Raw genomic sequence first — 25,936 nt, 5'->3', positions numbered from 1 at the left:
CCAGGGGGCCCGTCCCGGGCAGCAAGCGACAGCAGCCTCAGCTCAGCGGCCTCGAGAATGGAGGCCCCTCGGCTCTGGGAGTAACAGCTCAGAGGCTCTGCGAACCTGGGCTCCTCCCAGCTTGGCTCTGCCCCCTTGACTTGCTACACCAGGAAGGGTCTCCACAGGCAGGAAACCGCCCCCGGGAGCCCCAGTGGTCCCCCACCCACCTCACTGGTCAGAACGGCCCCACCTGCACAGGCCGAGCCAACCACGGCCGGAGCGGCGTCACTGCAGCCACTCAGGCCCTCCAGGAGGTCCTCGCGGGGCCTCACGCAAGGGAGAGGCTGGGCGGCCGGTAGGCAGGCACAGCCCATGTGCCCACCCGGCCAACTCTGCCCATTCCTGGAGGCTGGCCAGGCGCCTGCTGGCCTGTCCTTGACCTCGACCTGCCACCGGGGGCTCCCAGCTGACCAGGGCTTCCCGAGCGCAGGGCCCTGTGCCCCGCGGCAGCCCCCGTCCCAGCCATGCCGCACAGAGCGGAAGGGAGTGGGTTCCTTCTCATCTCTCACAAATGAACGGAGAATCCCGCAGGAGGAACACTCCACAAGGAAAAGGCCGCCGGCTACGTTCCACGGAAAATCAAGGGGCAGAACCGTGTCACCGACACGGCCTTTTGTGTAAAACTACAAACACAATTTTAAATAGAAGCACATCAGGATCTGGGGATTATTTTTGTTTTCCCGGAATGAGAATTAACGGTATCTGTGGGGAGAAGATCTACGGCAGGAGGAGGCGGCCAACCCCGGAGCGGCTAGTGGTTGGCGGGGACGGCCACCCTGCTGGAGAAGGGCCAGTTCAAGCACTTCCCGCACCTCCTGAGCCACGAGACACCACGAGACTGTCACTCTCTCTACCCGATGTAAAGATGCTAAACACATTTAAGGGCGACCACATTTAAAACCAACCCAGCACTGGGACGGGGCGGGGGCAGGTGTGAGTGATTGTAGCTTCAGTGGGGCGTGAGCACATCCCCTGTGAGAAGCTGGAGCGAGGAGGAAGGAAAACGACCTTGAACGCCACCAGGGCAGAAGCGCAGCGCGGGGGAGCTGGGAGCTGCCCTCGGGCTCGGCCTCCCCGCCCCAGGCCTCCCGCAGGCGGAGCAGCTCACAGAGGCTGCTCGCTCTTCTTGGTGGTGGCTGGCCGCAACTCCCCAGGCCCGTGGGCAAACGGGCAGCGGTCGGAAGGCAGAACACAACCGTCAGGGTGATGAGCGAAAAACCAACAGATGCGGGTTTTGAACGTTTCCGAAAACTGCCTCCGTTTTGCTTCTGGTTCCTTTTCCTTCCGAGGCCTCTCTTCCCTCCAGTCGCGGATGCGAACTCGCCCGTTCACAACTGGGGTTGGGAACAAAGAGAAAAGACACAGCCGAGGCGTGAACTGCGAGCTGGGCAGGCGGCCGGGCTCTGTGGGGACAGCTGTCCAGGGCCGGGGTGCGGCCACAGGAGACGCAGCCCCCGCAGGCCCGGCGGCGGGAGGGGGAGAGGCGCGGGGATCCCGGGCCGTGGCACAAGGGAGGGGCCGAGGGGAGCAAGGACCAGGTGCAGGCGCCTGGGGCTGGGAGCCATCAGGAGGGGCTGCCGCACGCCAGGTGGACGGCAAAGAGCTGGTGCCTGAGGTCCTGCTGGTGACGGGACCCGGGCGTGGCCACTCATGGGCACCGGCTCGTGGAACAAGGCCAACGCCGACCACGAGCGTGGTCCCGACGCGGGCAGGACGTCCGCGTGGCGGCACTGGCCCTCGAGGGCACGCGTCCGCATCATAAGGAGGGAGCGGAGCGAGCGGGGAAGAGGCCCTGTCCAGGCAGGTGGAGACGAGGGGCAGGCTGCGGGGGCCAGCAGGGTCACAGGCAGAGCCCCCAGACGTAAACGGGAAGTAGGGGGTAGGGGCACGGCAGCCCTGTCGGCAGGGGCAGGGCGGGAGGCCCTCACAGAGCAGCAGGGGGCTGAGATGCGGCGGGGGGACCTGTGTGGGCAGGGTGGCCGCAGAGCTGGGCGGCTGGAGGACCCCAGGGCGGTGCACGGGGAGAGCCCGGGGCCGCCCAAACGCCTCCTGAACCAGTCGCCCCAACTCGGCTGAAGCCGCGCTGAGAGCTTCCGCTTCGCCGCTTCCTCCCGAGACGCCAACACCCCCACGTGGGACGGGGCCAGAGCAACCAAACCCGTCCTGCTTTTCCCTGGAAGCTGTACAGCCGCCTGGAGACGGAAAGGCTCGGCAGAAATAAAGGAAGCTCGCTGAACAAACCTGGCTCTCCAGCTTCTAAGGAAAACTTGAAAGTGTGCATTCACGCTTGGATTTCGCTTTCCAAATTGCCTCGTGTTGCAGCAACACGAGACTGTCTGTCTCTGCAGACTGATGCTTATTGAAAACTGTCCCCTGAAACCAGAGGAAGGAACCGCAGAGGTGCCTCTCCGCACGAGGGACACAACGCAGGGATTCACCCTCAGGGGGCGGCCGAGAAGCACCTAGGAAGGGCCAGGCCGGCCCTGCTTCCCACGAGGCAGACACTGAGAGCTCGGCTGCCCTGGCCCGGGAGCTGGGCAAGCAGCCACCGCCTTCCACAGGCGCTCCCACAGCAGCCCCTCCTGGCGCAGCCAGGAACAACACACCCCAGCCGTGTGCAAAGGAGCCTGGGAGGTGAGACTCCCCCAGACTCCCGCCGTGGGTGCCCCAGAAAGACGAGGAGCCCCTGACGGCCTGGACAGGCTCAAGAGAAGTCCGGGCGAGAGGGTGAGGGGCTCACTGGGGCCAAAGCCAAGTGCAGACCCTCACCCTCCACAGAGGCTGGCCCGTCCACGCTCCCTCAGGGCGGGCTGTCTCGCAGCGGGCCCTCCACCGGCCGTACCACGTTTCCCGAGCAATCCCCGCAGGGTCGGGGGAAGGGGACCCAGGCAGGATTCGTAGGGCCTGTGGAGCAGGCACTGGTGATGAGGGGTGGCCCTGCGGGGGGGCCAGGCCGGCTGACAGGCCCCCGCCCCCAGTCTGGGCAGGCCCGTGCCCTCTGCCTGCGCCCCTCCAGCCGGCTGGCAGGCCAGACCAGCAGACTTCCCGATTGTAAGTGCCTCACAGGCACAAAATGTGCTCTACGGAGCTCACTTCTCACCCGACATTTGTGCGCCCACTTCCTCCCCAAAGCGTGAGTCCCTCAGACTCGGTGGACCTGCTGTTCGGGCTCCCCCGCTGTCTCTGACCACAGACGTCACCTGAGCCACAGTGTCCTGAGGAAGCGGCTGAGGATTCTTCCAGAATCCCACTAGGGAGGTAAATTTACCGGGACAGCGCGGCGCGCTCAGCAGCACCAGTTCAGGGTCCCTCTCGACCCGGGGGGCCGGCCCAGCCCCCAAGCTCGCCGGAGACCCTGGGCCAGGGACCAACCTCGCTGAGCTGCGTCCATGTCCTCAAGGCTGAGCGCGGGCGCGTGCCCAGCCCACAAGGTGCTCAGGGCAGGTGGAACTGAAGCATCTGAAACTCTTTTCACCTCCTCACTCGTGTAAAACTAACCATGTTAGTTTTAAAAAAAATCTCCTACGAGATAAGACCCAGCTTTGGTGCTTATTTTTTGCGTGACTGGGTGTAGAATGTTTACTGGAGTTCAACCCCCAAGCCTCGTACTCAGAAGCGTTTCCAAAAATAAACGCGCTCAGCGATGCAAACCGCACAGAAAACCAATCGCACACATGCATATTTACGATGGGGGAGAAAAGAACACTCTTTCATGAAACCAAACAGAAAACCGTGCTCTGAACAGTAAGAAGCAGAGCAGCCCCCTGGGCACAGCGAATGTCAGTCACGAAAGCTCCACGTGGTGCAGCCCAGCTGGGCAGGGACTCCCAGCCGCAAGGCCCACCCGCCCCCTGCCTCTCCGCCCGCCAGTGGGCTGCCCTCCACAGCCCCCAACCCTGGACCCGCCAGCTCCACTGCGGGGCTCACTGCCATAGCAACAGCAGCATCTAGCCGACTGAGGTCAAGCTGAAATGAAAACCAACGTTAGCTCTGGAAGGCCCCCGACGGTGCTGCGGGCGTGAACACGCGAGCTCTCAGGTGCACACACAAGGGGCAGGTGGTACAGGTGTGTGTGCCTCGGGGTGGTGCACACACGGGCGGCGCGCACGGAGCTCTCAGGTGCACACGAGGAGGTGGGGCCGCAAGGCGGCAGCACTCGCCTCCCGAGGAGGTGCACAGGCCGAGGAGTGGGCAGATGTGCTTCTGCATCTCCGTGCGCGGTCCCTCCGCCCACGCCCCCCGTCACGGGGCAACCACCCTGGCGGCAGGAGTACAGAGGTGCAGGGGGAGGGACTGGCCCACATCCCGGGGGCGCGGGACGAGGCCTTCAGGCCCAGTGCTGGCCAGCGCCCTCGGGTCAGACTGCTATTCCGTGCTGCCACAGTGGCCTCCCCACCTCTGCAAAGGCCCCCGCCCAGCAGGGCCCGTAACCCCTCCCCACACAGACCCCCAAGGCACCTGTCCCAAGGGAGTGCCCACCCACCCGCCGGGCGCCGGGGACGGGTGGGGACAGGGAGGCTGTCATCTGGGCGTGCAGCCGCCAGCACGGACCGGGGGGTCAGGCAGGCACGGCCTCCTTGCCGGACGCCCCGCTCTGCATCCACGCAGCTGCTGAGCCTGAGGCTCTGCTCTCCGGGCGCCCCTCGGGCCGCCTGCACGAGCTCACGGGGCAGCTGGGCCTGCTCCTCCCACCACCACAGCAAGTCAGCGCGCCGCTGCCCGTCACAGAGGCCCAGGTCCCCCTCACGGCCACAGGGGGCTGCAGCCCGCCAGCCCTACCTACCCCGCCCCCACCCCGTTCAGCAAGGCCCCATCCTGCTACTTCGCACACGCTGCTCCCTCTGCCTGAAGTGTTTTCCTTGTTCACTTCACCAAGTCCCAGCTCAGATGTCATTTCCTAAGCGAAGCCTTCCTGATGCCTGTCTGAGGTGAGGCCAGGCCTCCCTGGGCGAGAATGTCACCTACGACACTAGGGTGATGCAAGAAGACACCCACTGTTTTTAAAGCCACGCACAGAAGTACTTAGGGGTGACTAGCATGTCAGATGGGATGTGCTTTAAAATACTTCCACAAAGACAAAGGGGAAAAAGCTTTAAGAAGCAAACACGACGACTTATGGACCCTCTGGCGGATGTGTACACAGAACTTCTTGAACCCCAGGTGCCCATGTCAACATCTGCGACGTCTCCCCTCCCTGTCAGGCTGCAAACTCCAGGAGGGCAGGGGCGGCGGCGCCCCGCTCTGCAGCGCTCTGCAGCCTGCGTGGAACAGCACGCAGGCCCCGGGCCCTCCTCCCTCCGCCCACCTGGATCCCGGGGCGCCAGTGTGTGTGGGGAGGGGGAGTGCAGGCACACGGGCCGGGGTAGGGAGGCCTCCCTCCTCTAGGCCCAGGGCCTGGCTGGGAGCTCAGCCAGAGGCCAAAGCACAGCAAGTACTGAAGCTCCACCCGGAAAAGCTCCCCAGCGACCGGAGGCCCTGCCAGCGTGGGAGGAGGGGGCGCGTCCTAGACGCGGCGGGGCTGGGCCCGGGGGTGCCGGGCAGAGGCTGGCAGCATCAGAGAAGCAGAGGGGCAACCCACATCCTGCGCGACTTGAGATGCACGTGAGGGGATCTATCCTCTAGCTCTGAAACTCCTCTCAAATAAGGTTTATTTCATTAAAAAAAAGGGGGGGAAAGGCAGGAGAGGGCGGGGGTAGAATCTGCACGAGAGCAGCTTCTCGTTGCCTCGGGAAGCGTGGAGCCCGTCCTCGGGCGCTGAGAACCGAGGGAGGCCCGGCCCACCCCTCACCTTGGAACACCTGCGAGCTGTTCCTCAGCAGCGTCTGCAGGCCCCCGCACTCCCGCTTCAGCTTCTGCAGCGTCTCCCTGTCCAGCTCCCCGGCCACTTCCGCCAAGGACAGGCTCCCTGTTGAAGACAGGGTTTCCCCCACGTGAGAACTTTAGTTAAACGGAATCCACAGCTTTGCCGGAACTCCGCAGGCAGAGCCATCGCACCTGAGATGCCAGGCCGCGCCCGCCGTGTCTGACCCCCGAGCCTCCCAGACACAGCAAGTCAGCCCTGCCGCGTGGCCCAGCCGCTGCTCGGGGCGGGGACTGCCATTCCACGTGCCAAGCCCGCCTCGCAGCCACCTGGAACCCCTTCTGAGAGGAGACGGGAAGTCCGGGGGAAAATTAAATCCTGGCCCAGAAGCCTGCCCTCCTCCCCCACCCCCTAGCCTAGAGCCCCACGACGCGGGCTCGCACGTGCAGCTCCGCACCGCTGCCTCTCACCCTTCCACGTGCGCGTGTCCCGAGCCTGCCACCTCCCACCCGGCGTCCCCTCCGCCATGCCTGGCAGAGGGTAGACCCCAGCCTGGGATGAGTGAGGTCCTGGGGACAGACCCGCTCACTGACGTCGCTCAGGGCTCAAACACACTGGGGGTCCCGAGCCTGACGCTGGGGCAGGGGTCACTAAGTCCAGTGACCAAGGGCGGAGCGTGTAGCTGCGAGGCTGAGGGTACCCCCCGCCCCCGCCGGGATAGGCTTCTCACGCCGGGCGGGGCAGTGGGAGTACCTCAGACCAGCCCGGCTGTTGGAGACCCACCCGGGGAGGACGGCACCCCGGCTCTCCGACGTTTCCAATGGGCGGGCAGGCCTGAGACCCCATCATCATCGGAGCCACCGCTACCCACCCAAACTGAGCCCAGGTAGAGACCCCATCTTTGCTCACTATCAGGGCGTCCCACCCCAGGCACAGGCCAGCGTTTCCTGGGCACAGTCATTCCCAAAGGACCCCGCAGAGGAAAGGACCATCCTGGGAATTAAAGGTCAGAGTCCATGTTTTCGGAGCCGCCCGCAGGTCCGAGGACCCTGAGCCCTTCGAGCCCCGCTCCGAGCCCCGAGGCAGCATCCTCCCTCTCCACCTTGGCCCGCCTCTGCAGGGCACACCGAGGAAGGGGTGCCGACCCACAGAACTCCCCAGGCAGCTGGGCCTTGTCCGCAGTTATGCGGACAGTCAGCCCCCTCCACCAGGGCGGCACTGGCTACGGCCGCCACCGGGTCCCCAGAGAGGCTCTCCCAACCAGCTGCTCCCAGGGTCAGGTGATCCCTGGAGGGGGTCAAGCTCGAGGGCACTGCCGCATCACACGTACACAAGGGATGGGAGGGGCGTGAGGATGAAGAGAGACTCAGCAGAGCACCATCCACGCTGTGGGGGGAGAAGGACCCACTGCTCACCGCTCCCTGGGCCGGCCCACCCACGGGGCCAGCAGGCAGCATCCCCAACAGGCTGAGGGTGGGGCCTCCATCTCCTCCAATGACCCCAAAACTCAGAGGGCGAGCGCCTGGCTGCTCAGGAAGCCCTACAGCACCCTCGGGCAGCAGCCCACCAACAAGCTCCTTCCCTCAGCCCATGTGCACACTCCTTAACGATGTGACAAAAATGATGAAGACTCCTCCTGACATTTAATTAAAAATGACCACACAGGGACGTGCCTGGTGGTCCAGTGGTTAAGGCTCCACGCTCCCAGTGCAGGGCGCCCAGGTTTGATCCCCGGTCAGGGAACTAGATCCACATGCTTGCCGCAACTAAGAGCCCACTTGCTGCAACTAAAGGTCCCGCACGCCGCAAGGAAGATCCCGCAGGCGGGCAACTAAGATCCGGTGCGGCCAAATAAATATTTAAAAAATGACTAAAGGGGGCTTCCCTGGCGGCGCAGTGGTTGAGAGTCCGCCTGCCGATGCAGGGGACACGGGTTCGTGCCCCAGTTCGGGAGGGTCCCGCGTGCCACAGAGCGGCTGGGCCCGTGAGCCACGGCCGCTGAGCTTGCACGTCCGTCCGGAGCCTGTGCTCCGCAGCGGGAGAGGCCACAGTGGTGAGAGGCCCGCGTACCGCAGTTTGAAGTTGGCTCTGAGAAGAGAAGAGCCCCTGCCTGGAGCCCAGCCAGTGCCCAGGGCGCCCGTTACCTCCCCGACTCCAGGCCTTCACGCTCCTGCTCTGACCCAGGGCGCCCATTACCTCCCCGACTCCAGGCCTTCGCGCTCCTGCTCTGACCCAGGTCGCCCGTTACCTCCCCGACTCCAGGCCTTCGCGCTCCTGCTCTGACCCAGGGTGCCTGTTACCTCCCCGACTCCAGGCCTTCGCGCTCCTGCTCTGACCAAGGGTGCCCGTTACCTCCCCGACTCCAGGCCTTCGCGCTCCTGCTCTGACCCAGGGTGCCCGTTACCTCCCCGACTCCAGGCCATCGCGCTCCTGCTCTGACCCAGGGCGCCCGTTACCTCCCCGACTCCAGGCCGTCGCGCTCCTGCTCTGACCCAGGGTGCCCGTTACCTCCTCGACTCCAGGCCGTCGCGCTCCTGCTCTGAAAGCTTGTCACATTTGACTGCTTTCTGCCCAACAACAGATTCGCCACTTGCAAAACCACTCGGCCAATAAAATCTCGAGGGAGGGCGGCACAGTTCCTCACGCACTTGGCTTTTTCTCTGGGGCGAAATCCAGACAGCCAGAGTCCTTCGGCGGGGGACTCCAGTGTGTGCCCGGCCCCGGCGTCCAGGGCTCCATGCCCCTCGGGGCCATCGGCACCACCGGCGGCCCCGGGTGGACGAGGGGCAGGGACCTGGCCAGGTGGGCTCACAGGACCGCCCCGCCTGCTGTTAATGTAGCGGGTTCTCCGCTCGTCCACAGAATCTTCTCCAGCGGGCGGGTATGTTCTGGATTTCCCAATGAGACACACCTACACGTGAAAAGAGCACAGGAAGTACTTTAGCAGGTTCCAATAGTATCTCAGCGTTCTCCAGGGAACTCTCTTGTTCTGGAGAATAAATTCCACGAAAGTCTTCGACACCTATCATGAAAGGAATCCTTATTTTAAAAAGTCATACCAACCAATGACTTAATATACTATCAGCAAAAGCCCACAAGAAGCTTCATTCCTGACTTCCACAGCGCCTAACAAACACGACAGACCAAGGTCACCTTTACTGAGCCAACCAGCCGCACCCCACTGCACCCCTCTTCCGCCCCACACACAGACCCTGACGGTAACCCTGCAGGGCTCTCAAGGGGCAGCGCTGCCAGAGTGAGGAGAACACGTGTGCACCTAGCAGAGCACCTGGCACGGCGGGGATGTCCAGTTCACGCTGTCCCCTTCCCCGTTCGCACGTCCAGACGAAGGCTGCCCTCAGGAGCCCCGGGGAGAGCCAGGCCCCGTCTGGCAACGCTGCAGTGGGTACAGCGTCTCTGGACGTCCTCTCCGGGCCTGAACCCGATGAAGGCGAATCTGGTTGCATCAGAGCCATCCCTCACTGCTCTCCAGCTGTGCCACCTGCTAAATGTGTGATCTCGGGCAGGTGACAACTTCTGTGTGCGTGGAATAAGGCGTGGCACGTAATCAGTCCTCAATTAACAGCTGCTGTGTGTGGACACCGCACTTGCACCTGACCCCCGAACCTTCCAGTTATAGGAAACCTGAGGTTCGGAGAGATTAAGCAATGCTCCGTGGTCTCCAGCAACCAGTAACGGAATAGCAAATGCAAACATCAAAACGGTAGGATCCTCGTACCTACGTGACCCGAACTCCAGCAAAATTCCATCCAACCTCAGAAGACTGACTTGCCAAAAGAGAGGACATGGAAGAGCACGACGTGAAGGCTCTGAAGGTGAGCCCTAAAGGACACTTCCCAAACGACCTTGAGCAGCGACAGCAGTGTACCTGAAGCCGACAGAGGGGCCCAGCGCAGGCAGCTGAGCCCGAGCGAGGGCCCGGCACCGGCCGGCGAGCTGCTGCTCCCTAGTTGGCAGTGAGGACACAGGCAGGGAGTGTCTGTGATGTGCCCCCGAACGCACTGCCAGGAAGTGGCAAGTCGAGAGTCAAGCTCAAACCTTCGATCCTTTTCACCACCGTCACGCAATCAAGCTGAGATCGGGTGACAGGTTGTCGTGTTTAGTTTTTCACAAAAAGCACTGAGGTCCACAGAGTCTCATGAAAGAAAGTTAACAGAGATTAATGAAACCAATGTCAATGGTTCCCCTGACTCTCTCAGTAGTTCAAGCCCCCTGCGTGGTAAGCAGGTCGGCCCCGACCACCTGGCAGGGTCACAGGCAGTGCAAGGGTCAATTTCTACCTGGAAAAGTTCATTTCAAGCAAATCTGAACTAATAAGCCTTTTGATGAGGACATGTGAAATCCTTTTGAGCTTCTGAAGCCATTTCAGCCTGTAATTTGGGACCCTAAGTCCGAAGTTAGAGCGTTCAGCCCCAGGCAGCACTACGGCCAGAAACCTGTAGCGAAGCCAAGCTGACACCCACTCTGCGAGGGTCCCCGAGGAGCAGTCACAGTTTCTGGAAAAGGGATGAAGACCTGCTGAGGGTTCCTGCAGAGCTGCCACAGGGCGGGAGAAGGAAGTACCAGAGCGCCTGCAAAGCAGGGATCTGCAGGCACAGAACAAGCCTCTGGACCCGCCAGTGATGGACGGGGATGCTGGGATCAGCAAGGGCACCTCTGGGACAGTCACACCTGCAACCATCCCAGTGCCGTCTACGGTTCTGTGACAAGGACGGCCCCAAGCTCTCCATCTAAACACCTCGGTGTCGCCCGCCGAGGACAGCCCAGGTGACCAGGACGCACCCTCTTGGTGGAAGGAATCCTAAGACAATCCTCCTCTACGTGGAAGCCACAGGTCGTCCCCACCTCGGTGATGAAATCCAGGTACCCTCGGTACTGGGTCTTCTTGCTCTGCCTCCGCTGATACTTCCCAACGAAGTCAAAGAAGCAGCAGGGCAGGACGAAGAAGCGGCAGTTGTAGGAGGACCTTCAAAGACAATCAGCGACATGGAAACCCACAGTCTTAAAGAGATTCAATAAAGAAAAGTCCTCAGAAAGCCACGCAGCAACGGTGTGCCCGGGGAAAACGCAAACGAGGTGCTACTGGCTCATTTTGTTTTTTATATAAAAAGAAGAATATAGCCTTCCCCAATTTAATTTCTAGAAACAATGCAGCATAGCACCTTTTCAATAAAATATGAATCTAATTACTTCTATTAAAAATATTTTTTCTATTGCAATTATGATCATCAACTGTAATCTAAAACTTTCTCAAGTACTTGGAGATTTCAGCTGTTGGACAGGAAATCTCAGAGGTAAGCAAAAAAAGATTATGATTTGCTCCTTGACCTATATTATCCTAAAACAGTCCAAAAGGATGGCCCTGGAAGGTGTTATGCTTAGTGCAATGAAGTCAGACAGAAAAAGACACATACTGTACGTTATCACTTGTCTGCTGAATCTACAAAACAAAACAAATGAAAATAACCGAAACGAAACAGACTCACAGATACAGAGAACGACTTCGTGGTCACCAGCGGGGAGAGGGAAGCGGGGAGGGGCGAGGCAGGGGTAGAGGAGTAAGAGGCACAGCCTACTACGTATAACACAGATAAGCCCCAGGGATATGCTGTACAGCACAGGGAACACAGGAAGTATTTTATGATAACTACCAATAGAGCATGACCAAAAAATTTTTAATCGCTACGTTGTACTCCTGAAACTATATAATATTGTAAATCAACTGTACCTAAAAGAAAAGGGGTGGGGAGGGCATTAAAAAAATAAATAAATAGAACAGTCCAAAAGAACCTTGGATAAAAGAGACCCGGCAATGAAACGTGAAAGGGCAGCAAGGTAACGCGCATCTTAAAGAAGTCTGCCCGAGGCAGAGCGCCCAAAACTGAGACAAAACATTTCAGCAGAGGTCTCTACTCTGAAAGACAAACCCTCCTGCTATCAGGAAAAACACACCTTTCAACACTGGATATAAACACTGTGGAAGTAATCACAACGAAAATATAATGTGAACATGTGAACCACATACATAATTTTATATTTTCTAGTATCCGTATCTCCAATAGCAAAATAAAACAGGTGGAATTTATTTTAAATTTAACCCAATATATCCAACAGATTATCGTCTCATCAATCTGGACCAGCCACACTTCAAGTACGCGATAGCCCCAAGCAGCCAGTGGCTACGGTTCTGGACAGCGAGGTTTAGGCAACAAAACATCCCCAGCCACCACTGTGCTAACACCTCCACCTACTCACCTGGCCGCAATCACAGGTATCCATGGCGTTAGTTCATCGGAATGGTTTCCGATTAACCAATCGACGTCCGGGAAGAGGGTCTTATCATTTGGCGTGATTGCACTTTCCTACAAGAAAGACACAGAACAAGACTGAACGTGTAGTAAATAGAATCAGAGCACAGAGGGAAACAACAAACGCAACCACCCCTGCAGAACCGCAGCTGTTCCCGGCCCGGTCTCAGCCCCTCTGGGCTGCAGGTCTTCATTTGCAAAAGGCGGAAGCTGGGCCAGGAGTGAGGAAGTGTGTGCCCAGCCCGGCCTGCCCGAGGGCACGGCTCCTGACAACTTTTAGCATCATCGCTGTGCCGATGAGCCAACAACACTTCTGGACGCTCATCTTCTTTTGATATTAAAAATAGCCTTTTTACATAAATATAAGACAGCTAAAGGAGACAGGGGACATGTGAACCACTTTACTTTTGACAGGAGGAGGGGCAAGAAACGGCCTGCAGAGGGGTGAGCGGAAAGCTGGGAGGTCTGAGGCTGACTTGACATAGACCCTGATGCACTTACACAACCCGCGGAATGAGCGCATCTATGAAAAGAGAAAATATAGGAAGAATTTGCAGAAGTGTGCACCAGCCTTTGCTATTACACTATTACCTTTTGTGAACTCTCAGACAGCAAGTTTTTACCCACTGAACAGGCATGTTCACCACTGTGATCGTTTCTGTAGTTAAGCTGGGAACAGCTTGCTTTGAGGATTTAAGAACTTTAAGTGAACACCTTATCCTTTCTGCTAATCAGCAGGCCGTCATTAATTATCAAAGTCAACAGTCTCAATGGTGAAGATGTCAGTGAGAACTGGAGACTGTACAGCCGAAACTAACACAACACTGCAAATTAACTATACTTCAATGTAAAACAAAGGGTTAAAAAAAAAAACTGGAAAGAGAGACTATATAACCACTCAAAATCCACTAATTTTAGAATTGAAGAATGAACCCCCACGGCAAGTAAGCAGACGTGTTAGTTCTCGGTCAGAACAAATGGGGAAGACACGATGTTAACCCTCACTTTGAAGGCCACAGGAGTGTTTTGCAAAGCTGACGGATATAAAAATTGAATTTAAATTCATCTTTTTGGCTCTTGAATAAGCATATGTGCTTCTATTTTCACATATATTAATACTATTTATTCTTTCTTCCCACCCATTCTACATTTAAATTTGCCTGCCCCTTTAAATGGTCTATATTTACAAAAACGAATTACGCTTAGTAATTACCACAATCACGTTTACAGTTTTCTTTCCAACAACATGCTAGACGAGAAAGCTCTACCTGTCTACCTGCCAGCCTCCACCCTCACATTTAACACGGGAAGATGCAGGACTCTTCCTCCAGCTCGGCGACCAGAGGTCCAGGTGTAACGAGAAAAAAATGCAGAAGAGGTGAGACACAGCACTCCTACTAGCAGGCCTTCACTGAGTGATGGGTGGGGTTTCCCCCACTCCACAGGGAACCTCGAATAAAGAACCAGAATCTTCCACCTGTTCTCCAAGGGGCACGTTGTGCCAGCCAGCTCTTCCTTGGGGTCATGATTTAAACAGAGCCTATTCAACTGCTGTGTGAACTTTTTACCCAAAGAAATCATTTTGCTGTTTCTCCCGGGACACAGGGGATTTGGGAATCAACCACGTTATTCCCTTAGCTTTGATCATCAGCCTCATCGAAATTCAGAGCCCAATTCTATTACCTGTGTGAGGACACGTGGTCTGTGCATGTGGCTGCAGAGCCTCCCCTGGTCCTGCATCTGGTTTACCACCATTCCTCAAACCTGAGATTTTTTTTAAATGTTCTAATTTATTGTAATGTATGAATATACAAGCAAATGTAAACTCTTATAGCATAGAACAAAGTATAAATATATAATGAGAAACTGAGCAAATAAAAAGCTGTCGGGCAGCTGCAATGAACCTCCCTTCCTCCAATGTTTTTATATTTTGCAATAATATTCTCAACTTCAATAGAAAGGCAAAGAGAAAATATCCAAATAAGTCTTGAAACTTTCGTTTTCTTTTCACAGATGAAATGATATACCCGAGATCTGCTTGGAAACCACGGCTGGGCTGATGCTGTGGTCAGGGAGGGGGAGGGATGAGACGAAAGAATCGCTGAGGCGGCCGATGAGTTGCTGGGGTTTGGCACGCGGGCATCTCTCCACTCCGGTATATTCCTGACGTTCTCCACGACGAAAAGCCAATGCCCTTTTCATTTCTCCAGTCGGCATCCTGCCCTCGGGCGGATGAGACGTCGCGTCCCGGTCACCCCCGCGCGTCTTCGCTCGGGGAAAGGGTCTAGAGGCGATGCGGGCAGCTGCACAGCAGAGGCCCCATGGCGCCCCGGGGCCAAGGGTGCAGCCCCACCGCCACGCTCCCCCGCCGGCTTGGAGGCCTGGGCTCTTAGAGACCAACGCCGGGAAACGCTACAGCCCTGACCTGCCACAGGGTGCTGCGGAGGAGACACCCCTCTCTGATGGCTCGGAGCTGCTCTGGACCACGGCGGGGTGGACGGGGCTCCCTGCAGCCCCGCGGTCACGACTGAGGCGAGGTGTGCTGTCCGTCCCCGCTGGACGGCTGCACGTGTGCAGCCCGGTCCGGCCACTCCACTGCGCTCCCCTCCTCCGACTCCTCGCCGGCTCGCCGTCTTGCTGGAGGCCACTCCTGGCCACGCTGCTCACAGAGTGGGACCGCCCATGGTGCCCCTGCCCCGGCCCGGTCCTGGCAGGGTGGGCACCCACTGCCTAGCGGAAGTCTGAACATGCGGCCTGTCCCAGGCACCAGAGGAGATGCAGAGGAGGGGTCGTCCTCCGCCCCCGCCACCCAGGCAGCCAATAGCCCCCTCGGGTACCCACAGGAGATGCAAAGGGCCTGCGGCAGACCCGGAGGAGGAGACACGCCTCCGGCTCCGGCATCCCTCCTTCGGTTTAACCAGAAGGCTGTGGAGGTCTAAAGCTTCATCCGCTCCTACAGTCTCAGGGCACTGAGACGAATGTGGACTGCTGTGGTTATGAGCATCTCTGACTGGCCCGTACACAGAGACACCCCTTCAAATAACCGCGCTGAGGTCAAGGGCAGGGACAGCGCCAGTACCTCTAAGTGCGTCTCTGGTCCGTACATGTCCCAAACTTTTCGTCTTCGGACATCAATCCCTCTGCCTGGATGCTGAAACGAGGAATTTCAGGAATCAAAGGTCCAGGTCAGTACACCACAATAAATTAGCAAGAACAGATCAAACTCTGCAGGTATCACCCCCTGCGTTAAGTGCAGGAGACCCTCAGCTCCTCGGCTGCTGAGAAGAGACACTTGCGTCCTGCGGGGCACAGACAGAACCTGTGCTGCCGAGGCTTCGGGAAGGGGAACAGAGCCAAGGCGTGCAAACACCTCCACGGCCACACGCAGCCCTGGGAAATACGCCTGCCCGGAAAGGGAGCCAGCTCCTCTGAGCTGGTCAAGTTCAGCTCTCGGGCTCACCTTCTCTTCCAGCCCCCAGACGAGCCTCGTCCTCAGGGTCGTTCTCATCCAGCGCACCCTGACCACACGCAGCTCTCCCGGGGCCCCACCCCCATGTCTCCACCCACTGGCTCCTAGTCACCACCAGATGCGCTAACACCCCACAGACAACCTGTTCACAGGGGTCACAACTGCAGCCTCACTCTTTTACAAAGCACCTCAGAAAGCCCCGTCTAACAACCCCATTCCAAAGTCCCACAGGTGAGGACAAATGTGTCTGTCCATAAGGCAGGATGCTACGGTCACAAGAAAACCAGCCTTCGGGTCACCACGACTGGGCTTCAATCCCCACTGTCACTCTCAAGCACGAAGCTCACTGGGCCAGGTGACGGCGCTGCTGCACCCAGTGCACTGGCCTCGCCGGACGCCACGAGACGCCGGGGGAAAGCTGACGCCTGCGAGTCCTGAACTGCTCCCAGGGCCGGGGCTGTTCTCAGCTCTCAATGCCTCTACTTCACAATCCAGAAAATGGGTGCAAGACTGACTATCACAGTTTTACATGTGTATGTGTATCAATACAATACACGGGTGCCTGACTGTCCTCTGAGCTAGAATCTAAACTTCTCTAGGGCAGAACCCACCTTATCCTTTATTCCCCTCTCTGTGCCTTGAAATGGTGGGTTTTCCAAAGAAAATACTGACAACAAAAACATCAGAGCTGCTGAAAGCGTGCTGTTCCGCAGGCCGAGTGTCTGAGAACCCTCTTCTAGTCTCACGAGACCGCTGTCTTTGGTCCTGTTTACAAGCTGCCCACCCCACAGAGTTTGCAACCAGCCACTATGCCGACAGCCAGGCCACCTCTGAATCCCGATCGGACCAGCAGAGAAAGACCCTGTGCTGGGCCTGAAGACGCTCTAGCGAAGGTACGAGAAACGGCCCCAAGCATGCTTTACCCCTTCTCTGCTCAGGATGTGGACCAGGAGGCCGTTCCCACAACCGAGGTCGACAAAGCACTGCCTGGCTGTCTCTCCCCGCTCAGCTCTCTCTTCTTCCCATAGAATCTAAGCAAACAGAAAAAAAAAAACCAAAGTCAGTTTGTGATTCACTTCACCCCAGAGTAATTCAGACACAACCCCACCTGGAACTGCAGATCCTCTCCCACAACAGGAGGAGCGGCCTCCTCCGAGGCCCCGGGCGTCCGCGCATGTGATGCCCGGGTGAGCAGAGCGAGGCGGGATCTGCCCACGGCCCTGGCCGGATGCTGCGCGGGCATCAAACCCTTCTTCTTCCACCCAGAGTCCACGTTCACGTGGTCATCTCTGGGCAAGAGCTGTACACATTACTGTCAGTTCCTTCAGGCATTCTCTCAATTCTTCAAGTGTTGTATACTTTGAGAAGCAATGTTATTTCGAAGACTAAGAGAATTACGGCTGAAAGGCAATTGCAAGGTATCTCCTCTAAACATCTCATAGATGAGAAAATCAAGACTACGAAGTTAAAGGCCTGCCCAGATCCAGGTGGTCAGCAAGGCAGCCGAGAAGGTCTAGAACTGGAAACACTGAACGCAAGGACTGCTAGGTAGGCATGTGCGTATCAGATGGGCCCCGACGGCAGCTCCCAGACGTAGCTAGCATCTCCGTGTTCTGCGCTGACTACTAATCAGGAAGGCACTGCTTCAGTTCAATTCCTGACGTTACATTTCACAATTCAGACTCGTTCTACATTCATGCAAGAGCACCATGCAAAGTTAAAAAAAAAAAATCCCTTGTGTAACCAACCCTGGCCAACAGAACTGTAGAAGTCCTGAGCTACCCGGAGCAACCTCCCGCCCTTCCACCTAAACTCAGCCCGCTCAGCCTTACCAGCAGGTAGGCAGCAAGAGCCACGTCTTCATGCACGAACTTCTCAGGGTCAGTTACTTCAGGCCACACCTACAACATTTGCAAGGGCATGTGTAAGTTTTCACCGCATCTGTGTGTGGAGTCTGAAGCAAGACTGTGGAGTAAAGACATTGTCTGTAAGACATTTAGGTGGGGCCGCTGGGCATCAGAGGAAAATGCTGAGCTATGCTACCCTCGTCACTTATCTAGACAAGTATGACAGAGAAGGAAATGAGGGGCGGGGGGGGGGTCGAGGAAGCAAAGGCGCAGGGGTCAGGAGGTCAGCGCTGCACCCTCTGGCCTGTCAGTGAGTTGCCGTCACTTGTCAGGAGTGTCACTCAGCTGTTGTCCCCGTCTCCCGATCTGTAAAGCGGGGATTGACTCTGCCTTAATTACCACGCAGGATGACCAGCAGGTACTGTGAAACTAGAAAATACTGGCTGTGCACGTGTGAGGCCTCGTTACTAACATCAGTAACGTGCAGAACGCGAGTTTGGCAGATGAGAAAAAAACCGATGGCCAATACTAAACGTTCAGATTTCTGTTTCCAGTCTAGTGGATTAGAGAGTTTGGACGAACCATCTCGCCAAGGACAATTTTAAAAGCTGGAAGAATAAAGAAGTCCCTTCTTAAAGGTACTAAACAGTAAGATAATGAAGAAGCGCTAGGCCAGGACCTGGGAGAGAAGGCGAGGCCAGCCAAGGCCAGCCAGCCCCAGCAGGAACGCCTGAGACGCTGGGGGATGCTCTGCTACACAGCAAGAGGGGACTGACACAAAAACATGTGGCAACGATGAACCGTGGTTACTTCTAGGAGAAGGGAGGGAGATACGAACAGGAAGAGTACAAAGTAGGTTCAACTCTGTTAGCACAGGCGCCTCGGAGATATTGCGGGTTCAGTTCCAGACACCCCAACAAAGTAAATATTGCAGTAAGGCGAGTCACGCAGATTTTTTGGTTTTCCAGTGCATATAAAAGTTCCGTTTACACTACAGAGTAGTCTATTAAGTGTGCAATAGCGCTGCGTCTAAGAAAACAATGGACGTACTTGAATTAAAAAATATTTTATTGCTGGGAATTCCCTGGCAGTCCAGTGGTTAAGACTCAGCACTTTCACAGCAGAAAGCGTGGGTTCAATCCCTGGCTGGGGACTTAAGATCCCATAAGCCGCCTGGGGCAGCCAAAAACTAAAATACTTGATCGCTAAAAATGCCAACCATCACCTGGGTCTGCAGTGAGTTACAGCAGTAACATCGAAGGTCACTGATCACAGGTCACCGCGACAAATACAATGATAATGCAAAAGTCTGAAATATTGTGCAAATTACCAAAATGTGACACAGAGATACGAAGTGAGCAAACGCTGTTGGAAAACGGCGCCAATAGAGCTACTCCGTGCAGGGCCGTTACAAACCTTCAATTCATAAAAACTACAATATTTGCAAAGCACAATAAATGGAGATATGCTTGTGATACTTTATTTCTTAAGCTGGGTGTGAATACACAGATGTTTGTGGTTACCTTGTTTTTACATCTTCAAGTTAAGGACCTTTTACAAAATTGGTCTCCTTTTTGGAAGTATGTGCTTTTGTACTTTAATTTTTCATATATTTTCTTCAAATACCTTTATGTTTATACTAAAGAATTATGGTAACTTAGTATTTAAATATTCCATTATTTTAAATTAAATTATTCTCCTTTTGTTCTCTTGAAAAAAAATAGTAACGTGCCAAAACAAAGCAAGACACAAAAACCAAATCCTTCTCCACAGCGTAACTGCCAGTGTTCTCATGGTCTGCATCCCTAACTATGTCAAAGTCCAGGCTGCGATGTGGGGCCCTGGGTGGGTATGTTTTGACTTAATGTCTGCATTTGTAGCTCACAGGCGAAACGACGTCACCTGGAGCAGCTTGGTACATCACCTCGTTTCAATGGGGGTGGGGGAAGTCACAGACGTCTCTGCCCAGAATTACCTTGGTCATGTCTTTATACTTCTCTTTAAGCGCCTGGTGAACCCTGCTGTACTTCATGATGGAAATGAGGGACAGGGTGCTTTTGAACCCACTCTGCCTGCTCTCCACACACCACCTGGCCAATCTGGCCAGCAGCTCTTCCCCAAGCCAGGTGGGTTTGGGATACACAATGCCATCTGAATGCCATCTTTCTGGACAGAAAATTAAAACAGATATGAACCTTTGAAAATAAGAGAGATATGAGTAAGTACAGCTGGTTTCAATTCTTATTTTCAAATTACACATTTCTTTGCCAAAAGAAGAGAGGAATTAAGACAGCTACGATGACAAAATATGGTACCCCAAACCCAAGACAATCTGGAACTAGTTACAGAATTTTCATCCTACAGAGAAAAACACATTTAAAAAGCAGAAAGAGTTCCTCCTCTCTTGCAAACGTTGTTAAAATGCATTTACACATCTTACGACGCCCATCAGCCCAACGACAAAGTCCCTCTCGCCTCCCGCTTCATGCACCGATCAGCTAGAGGCTCAAACGTTTACGGATTGCTTTAACTTTCCTAGGGTTTACACATTTCATATGTGCTACCCAGATGTAGAACGCTGGTCCACCGAGTACTTCCCATCCAGGAAGCTGAGCGCTCGGTCACCAAGCTGAGGACACACACACAGTCCCTGTGGCTCACAGTCCTTCTAGGTCACCGTGTGTCCTCTGCCACCAAAATGCAGAGGCTGCGGCCCTGTCTGTTCTGTTCGCCGCTCGACCCCGGCCCCAGCAGTGCCTGATCACGGCGGGCGCTCGCTGTCTGGGCGCCGAGTAAACGCGCAACCCGCGGGCCTAGGTCACGACAACACATCCACCGAGGCTGCGGCCCAGGCAGTGCGATGAAGGGGAGAGGCATCAAGTTTGCTGGCGCACAGAAAAGGAGGTGGCGTCCAGAAGCACAGGCGGCTGGGTGACGGGGCAGAGCTGGAGGCAGGCGCGGGCCAGGGGCAGGGGCAAGGGGTCGCCGGTCTGGTGAGAGTTACGACTGTCAGGCTTTTGCCACCAGGCGCATCAAAGGGACACAGCTCACTCCCATAAGTAACAGGTGCCAAGTGTCCGCTGAGAAACACGCCCCAAGATGCTCACCTTTCCCGTCCCTTCCCTTCGGAAGCTATCCTGCTGGGGCTGATGGCCTCGGGCCTTTCCTCTGCTCTTCCTGGGCCCCACGCTATTTCCCAGGTATCACCGGGGTCATCACGGCTACCCCCTCACCCGCTCAGGCCTCAGGGGCCTCTCCCGCCCACCCTGGTACGATGGGCACAGCACTGCCCTTGCCAATGAAGGGACCGGGAATAGAGGCCTGAGCCACCTCTCACTTCTCTGCCCGGCACTCAGCACCACCTGGCATTAGAGCATTCACCTGTCTCTCCCGGGCCTTGCTGACCCCCAGCTGCCCAGCACAAGCACACGGTGGGCACACCGAAGTCCTGCTGAAGCCAAGCACGGACCAGGAGTGCTGCATCCCACGGTGGCAACCACCAGACGTCCATTTAACTCGTGTTCTGCTGAGAAGGCCCCATACCTGGCCCCACGGTGTGGCCAGCTCCCAACGCAATGCAGGTGACAGCTGCCCGGCAGGGCAACGACAGGAGATGTCAGCCGGGAAAGATGGGGAGTAGCCACCCGGGCACTCGGAAGCTCATGGAGAACAGGGGCTGGGATTCCACCGCATCGACCACACTGAGCGCCTGCCGCGGCCGGACTTGGGCCGGGCTTCCCCAACCAGGCGAGGGGACAGCAGCCTCCAGCGCTCACCCCGCAGCTCCGCCATCGGCACCCCCTGGGTGACCCACACGGGCACACCCGGCTTTCCCACGGGGTCTGCCCTCACTCTCCAGGGGAGAGGAAAGGGCCTCGGGGCAAGGCCCCTTGGGGAGCATTTAACAACCGGCAAGAGGCTTCACCCCGGCCGACCCTGAGTACCCCACCCAGCGTGTAAGCCTACAACAGGTCCCTGGGAAGCCCGGCCCAGCCCCCTCCTGGGGGGCTCAAAGATGATTAAACCCGTTTCAGAGATGAGAAGACTGAGGGCCACAGAGGCAACGTACCCAAGCTCAATGCTGGTGGGGAAACGCAGGTCCATGTGACTCCAAAACCAAGCTATTCCCAATGTACCCCTCAGCTCCCTATGAAACCACGTGCAAAGCCCATCCCCAAGGCTGTCTTGAAAGAATAGACGCATGTGGCTCTCAGGAAAACACCAGCAGAAGAACAGCAAGTGATTTAACCTTCCTCTGACTTTTTCATTTAAAAAATACCAAATGGAAGTAAGTCAAATTTCACACTGTCCAGACAGGCCCAAACACCACGTGGAATTAAGGGAACGGGTGAAACTGCTGCTTTTATGATAAACATCACAGAACACCCGCTACGTCTAAGACCCCGTGAGCCTCAGTGGACAACGAAAAAGAAGGTTCCACTTACCACCCGTTACCAAGGGGTAAGAAATAACAGAACAACGAACGCACTGTGTTTATTTGGATTCGGTGCTAGAACCAGGTGCTACTAGCCATCGAGGCTGCACAGAATGCACGGGCCCTCCAGCCAGGCTGTGAGCACCCAGTGCCAACAGGAACAAGGGCGCGTCAGGGAAATGCCAACCAGAAAGCACGTTCCCACAAACCCGAACCGCCTAAGAGGCAGTCCCTGCTGCTCCTTGGTGACCGGAATCTTACAGCTGCCTAAAGAAATCACTGACTGGGGACTTCCCTGGGGGCGCAGTGGTTAAGAATCCGCCTGCCAATGCAGGGGACACAGATTCGAGCCCTGGTCCACGAAGATACTACATGCCGCGGAGCAACTAAGCCCAGGCGCCACAACTAGTGAGCCAGCGCTCTAGAGCCCGCGAGCCACAGCTACTGAAGCCCGTGCGCCTAGAGCCCGTGCTCTGCGATAAAAGATGCCACCGCAATGAGAAGCCCGCGCACCGCAACGAAGAGCAGCCCCCGCTCGCCGCGACTAGAGAAAGCCCGCGCGCAGCAACCAAGACCCAACGCAGCCCCCCCAAAATAATTAATTCATTGACTTCAAGCATCCATCACTGAGAGAAGAATAAGTTGTTCGGTCCTTACCATCCTCCTTCGCTCTGGCTGAGCTGAATGTGATACACGTTGCTCGTCTTAACCTTTAAATTCCCTTCACTGTCTTCTTCCAAAGGTAAAAAAATTACGGTTCCATTGAGGACATCTGGGGGAAAAAGATAGGGATAATCGATGAAAGTGCTTAGTTCAGAGTCTCATCAAAAGCGGTCTTAAAAAACAGTACTGAATGCACCGCGCCTTCAACCCCCAGGGCTTTCCCCACTCCATTTACATCAGCGAACGTCCTGGCCACGGCCCATCCCCAAGCCTGCACCGCGCCGAGCTGAGCGTGGTCCTGGAAGGGCCCCCCCGTGGAGGAGTGGTGCTCACCAAGAGGAAGAGGACAGGCTTAGCCCGCCCTGCTCTTCTGCGAAGCCCATGTGAGAATGCAGACATCCACGTTTGAAGGCCTCGTGGGCACTGATGCGCTCATCTCCTCAGGCCAGGAGAGGTGAAGTTTAAAAGGTGATAAAAGCTGGAAGGGCTCCTGAACTAGTCTGGGCAGCAGGGTCAGCGAGGGCCTCCTGGAGGAGGGAACACCCGCGAAGAGTCTTACAGGGGCACAGAGGCCCGCAGTACTGGGGGGCGGGGAGGGGGTATGCAGCCACCAGTAGTAATTCAGCAGCGCTGCTTGTGGTGGACAGAACAGCCTCCAGAGACACCCACACCCTGATACCCAGAACCTGTGACCACACGGAGTTGTTTCATGGCAAAAAGGGACTCTACAGATGTGAAGAGGGTTATGGACCTCGGAAGAGAGAGGGAGTATCCTGGACTACACAGGTGGGCCCCGTCTAGCCATGTGAGCCCCGAAAAGCTGAGAACCGTCTCCAGCTAGAGGCAGAAAAGATGCAGCAGCAGGGGAAGTCAATGAGGCTCTGAGCGTGAGTCAAATTCGGCACGGGTGCAGCTCTGAGATGTAGGGAGGCCTCCACGAGCTGCCCCAGGAGCTGGCCTTTTCCCTCATCCCTTTACCACTCATGGTCCAGCGCTCCTTCACCATCTTCCCCAAGCCTTCCAGACACCACCCCAATCCACAACCCCACCCTCTGTACTAAGGAGTCACATTTCTACGTGCCCCCTCCAAAAACAATGAAAAATCTACAACCTCCCTGGGGCATGGCAAGGAAACTGGCAGACTAAGTGCCTTTAGTGCCTTTTCACTTACTGGCTGGTTTTTAATCTAACTGCAGCCTCTGCGAGAGATTCTCCCCGGGACCAAACTCTAGGCAGGCTCCTCTGAGGCCTGTCTCAATTAGGGTTCAACCTTGGCCTATGAAGACCTGAACAAACATTGTCACAGCTCAAGGCCACATCCCTAGCATGACCCTAGGCCCCCTTAAAGGGCCCACCTGAAAAAACTCAAGGTTGAGAGAAGAATAGACTGTTCCAGCCCACACCTGAGCAAGAGCCCCTGGGACCGCCTCTGTGGGAGGGGAGGTCCTAACATCCACAGGCACCAGTTAGCAAACCCAGATGGTGTCACAGGGACTGATCCCCACCTTTCCTGCTTCTGGTTAATTTTTCACCTCCCGGGCTCTACCGCTCCATCCTCTTCCTTCATTCTCCCTGTAAAAAGCCCAGTCACCTCTGCACAAATCGCAGTGGAGTTCAGTTCACGCTGGACTCTTCCCCCTACTGTGATAGTGCATTACCAATTAAAACCTATCCTTGCCACTTTCACTAGTGTCCGGCTCTATGTATCTTTGACACCTGCCACTATCAGAAATACTCTTACCTTGCACGACTATTTCTCTCTTCGGAGCACAAGAATGCGCGTTCATTTTTGGGATGACGGTTCTGAGAATCACGTCGAGCTCGTGCTGAGCCTCTAGCTGTGATTCCGCCCCGGAGCGGGTGAAGAAGGCTAGCATCTCTCGATTACCGCTGGCGAGGCTCCGGGAGAAATCGTCCCAGAGAGAATCCAGGTCCGGGGCGGGGAAGTCGCCCTCCCCGGCTCCAGCCTTGCCGGGCTGCCCAGGGGCCCCAGAGAGCAGAGGCGCTTTGGCTGCTTCCCGCTGGTCCTCCCCTTGCTGGCGCCGGCCCTGGTACTCCTGGGGGCCCTGCTCGGGGACTGCGCCCGGCCGAGGGCCCGGCGCCCCCTCGGGGAAACACTGGCCGTGTCCCGGCCCCTCCTTGGGCCCGCATCCCGCCGGGGCACGCTCCTCCGGCTCGGGGCCTGAGCTCGGCCGGGGGCCGGAATGCTCGACCCGGGGCAAGCAGGCGCTCCGCCGGGCCTCTAGGCGAACGCCACACAGCCGCTTGTTGGCCACCTGCGGCCTCTCCACCCACACGGCCACCGCCGCCCAGAAGCCCCCAGGGAGCAGCGAATCCGGATCGCGAACTGCAACCCTTCCCAGCTCCGCCATGTTCTGTCTCCGCCGAGAGCCTCGGAGGCGCGCCGGGATGACGCACGTTACGGCGCGGCGTGTTTGCGTCATGGGGGCGGGACGCCGCGGCCGGAAGTGAAAGGGAAGAAGACGGACCCACTTCCTTTCCTGCTTTGGGTTCTTTATCGTTATTCGGCTGGGGAGTTCGGGGCTGAGGAATTTTTTTTTTAATTTTGTTTTGTTTTATACAGCAGGTTCTTATTAGTTATCCATTTTTTACATATTAGTGTGTACATGTCAATCCCAATCTCCCAGTTCATCACACCACCAGCTCCACGCCCCGCCGCTTTCTCCCCTTGGTGTCCATACGTTTGTTCTCTTCATCTGTGTCTCTATTTCTGCCCTGCAAACCGGTTCATCTGTACCATTTTTCTAGGTTCCACATATATGCGTTAATATACGCTATTTGTTTTTCTCTTTCTGACTTCCTTCACTCTGGGGGCTGAGGAATTTAACTTTTGCTTTATTCTCCAGGGAAACATCCAAGGGCGTCGGCGCCGGATAGTAACATGACCAGAGCTGAGTTTTGGAGAATTCTGGAGGTGGTGTATTTATGGAATCATAAAGGTCAATCCTGCATCCGACGTCTGATTGTTTCCGTATTGTTACCGATCAAAGTCATGGAGCCTCCGTTTGTGAATGTTCAGGGTTGTCTTCTAATGAAAGCTCGCGCGTCTCCGTTTTTACTCTGGCGTGCTTTCTCGTGTGGGAGAGTTGCAGCTGCTGCGTTCCTGCGTCTGACCGCTGCCCTGGGGTGTCTGTTAGGACAGGTGAACGTCACCTGTCACCTGCGTGTTCCCAGGAGGAGCAGAGAAGGGCGGGTACTGCGGGTTTAGGCCAACGTCAACTGCACAGTCTGCAGAATCTAGTGATATCCCGAAAACCTCAAAGATTCTTCATTCTTTTTGTACATTATAGTCCCTCAGTTGGGATTTTCCCTAAAGGGTCTCTGTCAGAA

At 56.4% G+C, this 25,936-nt stretch overlaps 1 protein-coding gene across 2 annotated transcripts; it reads right to left on the bottom strand.

Annotated features, from left to right (window-relative positions):
• Positions 1 to 542: 542 nt before the first annotated feature.
• TRMT44 (tRNA methyltransferase 44 homolog) lies at positions 543 to 24,965 on the bottom strand. Of its 2 annotated transcripts, none has more exons than XM_060013040.1 (11): positions 24,327 to 24,965; positions 22,580 to 22,694; positions 19,463 to 19,682; positions 17,473 to 17,541; positions 16,564 to 16,671; positions 15,251 to 15,322; positions 12,119 to 12,225; positions 10,646 to 10,829; positions 8,351 to 8,753; positions 5,831 to 5,947; positions 543 to 1,376 (listed from the first exon to the last, which is right to left on the bottom strand). In XM_060013040.1, exons 1-11 carry the CDS (start codon positions 24,955 to 24,957, stop codon positions 1,147 to 1,149), a joined length of 2,256 nt encoding a protein of 751 aa, XP_059869023.1. In that variant the 5' UTR covers positions 24,958 to 24,965; the 3' UTR covers positions 543 to 1,146. The 2 variants fall into 2 exon arrangements, 1 of the variants encoding a protein (XP_059869023.1); XR_009519633.1 differs by having other exon boundaries at positions 1,240 to 1,376; positions 8,487 to 8,753.
• Between the last annotated feature and the right edge of the window lie 971 nt (positions 24,966 to 25,936).

This window comes from Delphinus delphis, chromosome 5, assembly GCF_949987515.2.
Source record: "Delphinus delphis chromosome 5, mDelDel1.2, whole genome shotgun sequence".
NCBI lineage: Eukaryota > Metazoa > Chordata > Mammalia > Artiodactyla > Delphinidae > Delphinus > Delphinus delphis.
Note: the sequence above shows the minus strand (reverse complement) of the source record. Positions and strands in the feature narration are given on the sequence as shown.

Excerpts from the sequence above, each read along its gene's own strand:
- TRMT44 (XM_060013040.1), bottom strand. The coding sequence starts at position 24,957 with ATGGCGGAGCTGGGAAGGGTTGCAGTTCGCGATCCGGATTCGCTGCTC. Across the intron at positions 19,683-22,579 it reads AGCCAGAGCGAAGGAGGATG|GTTCATATCTGTTTTAATTT; the intron begins GTAAGGACCGAA and ends TTATTTTCAAAG. Across the intron at positions 12,226-15,250 it reads GACCAGAGACGCACTTAGAG|GAAAGTGCAATCACGCCAAA; the intron begins GTACTGGCGCTG and ends TCTTTCTTGTAG.